Source organism: Abramis brama (genome assembly GCF_963993115.1).
Source record: "Abramis brama genome assembly, chromosome: 20".
Lineage (NCBI taxonomy): Eukaryota > Metazoa > Chordata > Actinopteri > Cypriniformes > Leuciscidae > Abramis > Abramis brama.
Genome location: NC_139982.1, coordinates 24522046 through 24530834, shown reverse-complemented (window position 1 = coordinate 24530834; position 8789 = coordinate 24522046). Strand labels below are relative to the sequence as shown.

At 37.0% G+C, this 8789-nt stretch overlaps 1 protein-coding gene across 1 annotated transcript; it reads left to right on the top strand.

Annotated features, from left to right (window-relative positions):
• The first annotated feature begins 1471 nt into the window (after window positions 1–1471).
• Window positions 1472–6255, top strand: LOC311070619 (olfactomedin-4-like). The gene is made up of 5 exons (XM_084094590.1): window positions 1472–1599; window positions 3510–3632; window positions 3777–3995; window positions 4568–4721; window positions 4798–6255. The coding sequence occupies exons 1-5, from the start codon at window positions 1543–1545 to the stop codon at window positions 5625–5627; spliced, it is 1383 nt and encodes a 460-aa protein (XP_083950716.1). The 5' UTR covers window positions 1472–1542; the 3' UTR covers window positions 5628–6255.
• Window positions 6256–8789: the final 2534 nt, after the last annotated feature.

Genomic DNA, 8789 nt, shown 5'->3' with positions numbered 1-8789 from the left:
GTGAGTGACGGAATCTAAAACAAAAATCCAGAAAATCACATTGTATGATTTAAGTAATTTGCATGACATAAGTATTTGATACATCAGCAGAACTTTATTTGGTACAGAAACCTTTGTTTGCAGTTACAGAGATCATACGTTTCCTGTAGTTCTTGACCAGGTTTGCACACACTGCAGCAGGGATTTTGGCCCACTCCTCCATACAGACCTTCTCCAGATCCTTCAGGTTTCGGGGCTGTCGGACTAGTCTTAACAGTTTATGCAACTGGCAGCTCGACCTTGAGATGCTTCTTACGGAGCCACTCCTTAGTTGCCCTGTCTGTGTGTTTCGGGTCGCTGTCAGGCTGGAAAACCCAGCCACGACCCATCTTCAATGCTCTTACTGAGGGAAGGAGGTTGTTGGCCAAGATCTCGCGATACATGGCCCCATCCATCCTCCCCTCAATACAGTGCAGTCGTCCTGTCCCCTTTGCAGAAAAGCATCCCCAAAGAATGATGTTTCCACCTCCATGCTTCACGGTTGGGATGGTGTTCTTGGGGTTGTACTCATCCTTCTTCTTCCTCCCAACACGGCGAGTGGAGTTTAGACCAAAAAGCTCTATTTTTGTCTACATGACCTTCTCCCATTCCTCCTTTGGATCATCCAGATGGTCATTGGCAAACTTCAGACGGGCCTGGACATGCGCTGGCTTGAGCAGGGGGACCTTGCGTGCGCTGCAGGATTTTAATCCATGACGGCGTAGTGTGTTACTAATGGTTTTCTTTGAGACTGTGGTCCCAGCTGTCTTCAGGTCATTGACCAGGTCCTGCCGTGTAGTTCTGGGCTGATCCCTCACCTTGCTCATGATCATTGATGCCCCACGAGGTGAGATCTTGCATGGTGCCCCAGACCGAGAGAGGTTGACCGTCATCTTGAACTTCTTCCATTTTCTAATAATTGCGCCAACAGTTGTTGCCTTCTCACCAGGCTGCTTGCCTATTGTCCTGTAGCCCATCCCAGCCTTGTGCAGGTCTACAATTTTATCCCTGATGTCCTTACACAGAAAATGTGATTTTCTGGATTTTTGTTTTAGATTCCGTCTCTCACAGTTGAAGTGTACCCATGATAAAAAATTACAGACCTCTACATGCTTTGTAAGTAAGAAAACCTGCAAAATCGGCAGTGTATCAAATACTTGTTCTCCCCACTGTGTGTGTGTGTGTGTATATATATATATATATATATATACACACACACACACACAGTGGGGAGAACAATACTGTATATATATATATATATATATATATATATATATATATATATATATATATATATATATATATATTATTAGCAGTATATATAATATTCAAACTGAGTTTTGAAATAGCCCATTTGCAATCTCAAAGTATTTGCAGGATCAGGTGATGAACTTCCTAATTTCATAATTTTTCTCATGTCAGCACTGTTGACTTACTGACCAATCCTGGGTTTGTGGCTTTAAATCTCTGCTTCTGTCTTTTTATTCTCAAGGCTACAGGATCCCAATCATTCTCAACTCAAACATGAGTCAGTCAAACATGTTCATTTTGATGGTCGTCATTCCTCTAATTTTATCACAGGTAAAATTGAACTGTCCTTTTATTAACATTATTATTTTTTACATTGTTTCTGACACTATTTTCAAAAAAGTGTTTAGCAAATTTGGTTATATATATTTTTTTTTAAGGTGTAATTTTTCCTTGTATGTTGGAATTAATTTTGTTATGTACACTGAGAAAAACAATAAGTAGAATTTACTCAATTTTTATAAGGCAAGTTTTTGCACAAATTTTTTTCAAGTAAATTTCACATTGATGGAAATTAAGTAAATCTACTTAACTAAGCCGAGTAAAATTCACAAAGTGAATAAGTACATATAACTTGGCCTGTTAAATTATATTGAGTAATTTTTACTTACAAATCTGATATAATTAATATAATTAAGTAAAACCACTTGATATTTTAAATACATTTTACTTGTTTTATGCAGTGCTGGTAATTATTTTAAATTAAATTAAATGTTACTCTTATAATGTGACAAAATAATACTGTGACAATGTGCAGTTAAGAGTAATTTATTAAGAAATAAGCATATACAGAAACCTATAATGACAATAATAACAATTCAGTGTGTTCGGTCTCTCTCTTTGTCCCTCTCAACCGGTTTACAGCAACGGAGGCACAAAGGGCTGAATGCATTTGAGAAATATCCTGAAATTAAGAAAAGAGAGAGAGAAAAAAACAATAATCAGTAAACAGCTAATACTTTTAAATTAAAAGTTAATTAATTTGCATTCACATTATTCATTTCATTTAAACCAAATCATTAAAAACATCCTGCATGACCTTACTCTCATAGTCAATTTACACACATTAATGCTAACATGTGACACACAGCAGATATCAAGGCTACGAATTAGGAATTTGGGAGTACGAATTATTGTCATTTACAACGTGGTTACGATTTAGTAAAAGCAGGGACCATTTAATAGATAGTATGCACGATTTAGCAAATGAATGAGGAAATGAATTATATTGTGCACGATGAGGGAACGAGAACCTTCTCACTTAGGCCTATTGTTAATTCGTGGCCAATATTTGTCATCTATAAAGAAAATTGCACACAAAATAAATATTAAACAAAAAGATCATGATTTAAGTGACATATTCATGGTTTTTAGGCGTAATTACTGATAAATCGTGTAAAACGTAAAGTTTAAAACTGAGAAAAAAATATGGCTAACGTCTACAAAGTTAACTCGTCATTAACCCTCTTGAGTCGGCAAAAGCGCCCGCGCGTAGCAGCAAATTAGACTTATACTCCGTCATTTTTGGTCATAAAGATTACAGACTTAAGAAATATGAAAAAATAAACTGTTAAATGTCTACTTTTTCCACTTTCAATCGAAATAAAACATTGTGCTTTTGTAAAATAAAGAAAATAAACAGGGTGCTTTCTGCCTCTGCCTCTCCCTTAACTTTTTTCTGGAGCACGTCTCTAAACTTAAGAACACTAAACTTTTCAAATGTATAGCATGAAGTGATGACAAGACAATCGTTGAATTAATCAAAAAATCATTATAAATCCGTAATATAATGCAGTTTTTTACTGTTGCTTACCTGTCGAGAGCCGTTGGAGTGGAGATTCGAAATCCCTCAATCATCGCGTGTTTTCTTCTTTCTGCGCATGCGCAGATTCCTTTCTTCAAGGACTAAATTTTACTTGATTTTTTTAAATTTGCTTCAAGTACTTAATTAATGCATGTAAATATGCCAGAGAGTCAGAAGTCAATTTCACTTGTCTGTTGGATGTCTAATATTTACAAGTAAAAAATTAGTATATAATTAGGATTTACTTAATATACTAAAGTTTTCATTTTTACAAAATTATTCTTAGCAAAAGATACATGATTTTTCCTGTTTTATTTACTTTGACATAAAATCATTTTTTACAGTGTACAGTAATAACCCTGTTATTCCGTCTCCACAGTCAACGAGAGGGAAGGACTGTGTGTGTGAGCTGCAAAATTCTGATCCTGCTTTTCCTGAGAATAAACTCAAGAATGTTGAGTTCATGGCTTCAAAATGCACAGGGAACATCACTTCAGAAAAGGTATAAAAATATCAATACATAGTATTGTGATTTTTATGATTTGCAAATCAGTCATGTAAGTTAAAAACTAATTTTACACTTTGCCATATAACTCTATACAATCTGTTATTAAAGCAAAATTTTGTTCTCTTCAAATGTGTGCAGATGACAGAGATTGACAGGCTTGTGTTGGGTCTACAACGTCGTATCTGGCAGCTTCTGGAAAATGTGTCCATGCTGGAAAAAGAAGACAATGGAAATCTGTATGCAGCCGTGTCTCTACGCATTATTGAATTAGAGTTAGCGGAGATTCAAGACCTTCTGGATAAACTCAACAGGACCACCAACAATTACCAGCTGCTCAGTGGACAGACTGCAGCAGAGGTGAATTTATCTACACCACAGCTCTTTTACATTTCTATTACAATTTTATGCAATGTGTTTATTTCTAAGTGTCAAATTAATTCCTAATCAAAATGGATAATTTTCAGTACGTGTACAAAAAGATCAAAATATCAAACATATTGTTTCGTAGTCATATTAGGTGTCGCAGAACATGATAATTTTCAAAATGTATAACATTAAATGTAATGTTTAAAAAAATTAAATGTATATGTTTATTTAAAATAAATGTAAATATTTAATTTAAATCAAGCATTTAAATACAGTATTTCAATTAATTTGAAATATTTCATAAATTTTATTTATTTGTTTTTATTTTTTATTCTTTTCAGTGTTTTGCATTATGTACAAATTTATGTCAGACAAATAAAAAAATATGAATATTAATTAATCAAATAGATCTTAAATAGATGTTTAAGTAATTTATTTATTATTTGCATTTTTCTTTTTCTTTTTTACTTTTCAGGTCCACAATTCCTCAATACTATGTCACTGGGACATTTCGTGAATTATGTGCATTTTGCTTATTCTTATTTAAACCTTCATTCCTACAGCTTCAGGATATGGAGGAAACGACGGTGGAGCTGGAGAAGTTTGACCACATACAAGTGATGGTGAAAGAGCGAGAGAACCAGCGTGTTAAGAAGGACCTGGAACGGTGCAAAGATGTGCTCAGTAGTACAACACCAGCTCCTACACTTTCCCCAGGCATGTATAAACTTACGTAGCCACAGCTACACCCCTGTGTTAATGTACTAGACTTACATATTTGCTTTATTTTTAGGTCACGGTGGTCTGGGCCGCATGGTCAATGTTTCAGGACCTAGAACATATTCCCTCACTGTGTATGGAACATCCTACACTTTCGGTGCTTGGGGTCGAGATGCAAAGCCGGCTCCAGGCGACGAGAACAAGTACTGGCTCGTGGTTCTGTCAAGTAGTAACCTTTATGGCAACTTTATCCGCCAATGCAGTAGTATGAGTGCTATTATATTGGGTATAGGACCAACAGATACCTATATATCAAGCTCCAACCCCACAACAAACACAATTCAGGGGCCAAACATGGTCATGTATGACAATGTGCTCTATTATAACTGTTACAACACATACTCCGTCTGTCAGTTCAACATGACGACTAGTTCTGTCAGTACTGTTGCTTTACCTAATGATGCAGGTTACAATGACAAGTTTCCTTTCGCACACCTCGGCGCAACATACGCCTATACAGATATGGATTTTGCCACAGACGAATCAGGCGTCTATGTTATATACGCAACCACAAGCAACTTTGGAAATGTGATGATCAGTAAAGTTGAGACTAGTAACCCTCCTGTTTTGAACCAAACATGGTCCACTTCTCTTCACAAAAGGACTGTCACAAACACCTTCATGGTGTGCGGTGTGCTTTATGCTACTCGTTACCTAGATAAAGAAACTGAAGAGATCTTTTACTCTTATGACACCAAAACAAAAGAAGAGCGATACGATTTGAGAATTCACATTAAGAAGATGCAGACTAATATTCAGTTTCTAAACTATGACCCCAGAGATCATCTGCTGTATGTTTACAGTGATGCCTACATTCTAACTTATGAGCTCATCTTTCAGTAAGTCTCCAATGAACTTGAACAATGAACTTGTAATCAATTGCTATAGAAACAAACATGGGGATTTATATAGCACTTTTGACAATACAGATTGTTTAAAGCAGCTTTACAGTAATAATAGGAAATTAATGCAACAAAGATTGTTTTGGCTGTACAGCAGCTCTAGAAGAATGTCTTAGTCTAGCTTAAGTAAGTTTTTAATTTATCACATTTCCATTGTTATTAACTTAGGGGCCACTTACACGACACCGTTTTCAACTGAAAACAGAAAACCTTTAATGCGTTCTGGCTGTTCATTTACATGACAATGGCGTTGTGGTGGCCTGAGAACGCAAACTTTGAAATAGATTTCAAAGTGCAAGTTTTTGAAACGGGTTTTGAAAGCGATATCATTATCATCTCTGTGTAAACTTCAAAAACGTGAATCTGTGAAAACATTGATGGCATGTACATGCGAATTATGTGTTTAATCTATAGGCATGCGATGATTCCACAAAGTCCACATAGTAAAAGATGTGTCATTGCAGTCAAGAGCACAAAATATTGTTGATATAGTCACAATATACCATCATCTGTGATCATCACTTACCTGTTTGTGATTGCTGTTCAATAAAGCACTGTGTTGTCACCGATCCACCTCTCTCTGTGTCTGCTATCTCCTAACAGAATGGAATCCATACTGGATTTTTCAGCAGGTTTCTCAAATGGTTTGGCCATGGGACTCACATTTCCCTATGATCATTAAGCCACAACTTAATTTTTATTAATTTTTATTTCTAAATGTATAATTAAACATTTATACTGTATATTTAAATGAAAAATTTAAATATTAAATAGCAGTCCCAAACAAGCTTTTGTTAATACAATAAAGTTAGTAAGTTGGTAGGAGCTACTGTACCACAGTCATTAAAAAAATATGCAAAAATAACACAAAGTGAAAATGAAGTGGCATTTTGTGGTTACAGAAACAAGTCACCATGATACATGAAACATACAGAAACTGCTCTTGATTAATAGAATGAATATAAGTAATTCATATTTTTTTAGTAAATACTTAATAATTGACAACATAACTATGACGTTGCTTGCTAGTAATTTCTGGATTTGACGGCATCAGTTTGATAAATATTTGAAAATTCTTGAGTAAGAAACATGGGAGGAACAGAATCCGACGGCAAACAATTCAGCTGTCGGAATCCGTTCCCCCACCCATATGATGAGAGATGTTGATGTAGTGGTTTAAATTGCCGTCGGATTCTGTTCCCCACATATTTCTTACAAAATGAGGTTCTAATATTTACAAACCTGAAACCAGCTACATGGCCCCTGTAACCCCGTAGGCAGCTTGCTGATTTAAAGTAAAGGGGCCCGTTCTTCGTACGTCGCTAACTCAGTTAGCTGGATTTGATTGTTGACGATTTGGCATGATCTTGGATTGTTTGGTTCTTCGAAGCTCATCCTGGACTTGCTGTCATAGCAACAGGAGTAGGGATGTCCCGATCCGATCACGTGATCGGAAATCGGGCCCGATCGCGTGTTTTCAGACTCGATCGGAATCGGACGTTACCTCCCGATCAGGACTCGGATATATATGTATTTATATTCTCATTATTTTTTAACACCTCTATTATGCGGTGACACAGAGTTACGGCGGTTTCACACTGCACGCGTTATTAGAGTGTAAGCAGCGCAGGAGCAGTGCATATGGTGAGCAGGAGCAGGACACGCGCGTTTTGCTTTCATACTGGCAGCGTTTGTCACGCGCGGCTGAACCGCGGGTTGTGTACAGACAGAGTCTATAATGGATAAGTTGGCATTGCTTTTTTTCGTTTTCAAATACATTTCAGAGAAAAGACTTGTCAAGAAGCTTATTTTATTAATAATTTCATTTAATATAACTTTTGGTTCATCTTTGTTTTTATTGTTATGGCAACAAGTTTGTTTTTGGACATTTGTTTTCTTTTTAAATTGCTGTTGGTCATTTGATTGACTGTTTAAAACACAATAGATATCATCAATGCACTTTTTGGATAAAACTGCGGTGTATTTTGGCCATGATCAATGCATTGCCACTTTAATTCAGCAAAAGCGGCGCAGCAAAAATAGACTCGGCGTCGAAACGATCACGGCACTCCTGCTCTGCTCCTGACGCGCTGCCGCGCCACCTCTGCGTGCGGTGTGAATGCTCTAAAGCCTGGTTTAATCTGTTAACATGGGCGGCGAACAAAATATGCGCTGCACGCTCTGCTAACAGTGCAGTGTGAAACCGGCGTAAGAGTTAGGAGTGCAGTTCCTAAAAGCACATTACTGGCTTTGCAAACACTGTGGCACTTTTATTTTTTATTTTTTTACATGCCTACCGGATATTTTAAGTTGAGGTGCTATTTGTTTATATATTAGACTTTTTTTAATATTTACTGTTGCACTAAAGTCCAAAAGTGAAGAATTTATTTATTACTTGATTGTTCAAGCTACCTCACAGAAGTGCTCTGTTTGTTAACAGAGTTGTTGAATGTTAAAATAAGGTGAATTAAATAAAAAATAAGGAACATCCTGGATCTGTTTTTTTCGCTCTTCTTTATTCTTTTTTTTTTTTGCATTATAGAAGTATCGGATCGGGACTCGGTATCGGCAGATACTTAAAATCAAATGACTCGGACTCGGACTCGAGGGCAAAAAAACCTGATCGGGACATCCCTAAACAGGAGTACGGTGTACATTTTAGGACATCCTCAGACCTCAGACATATGAAGACAAGGCATCATGCCTCAGACTAAAAGGCTTCAGTCATTGGACAAAACGGCATCGCGCCTCAGACTGAAAAGCTTCAGGTCTCAGGAAAAACAATGTCAGGTGTCAGGTCTCGTACAATTAGGCATCAGATGAAACAGCCTCAGACAAAAAGGCATCAGACATAAAGGCATCGGACGAAACGGACTCAGACTAAAAGGCATCGGACGAAACGGACTCGGACTAAAAGGCATCGGACAAAACGGCATCAGACTAAAAGGCATCGGACGAAACGGCATCAGACTAAAAGGCATCGGACGAAACGGACTCAGACTAAAAGGCATCGGACGAACCGGACTCAGACTAAAAGGCATCGGACGAAACGGCATCAGACTAAAAGGCATCGGCGAAAACGGACTCAGATGGAGTTTGGAGG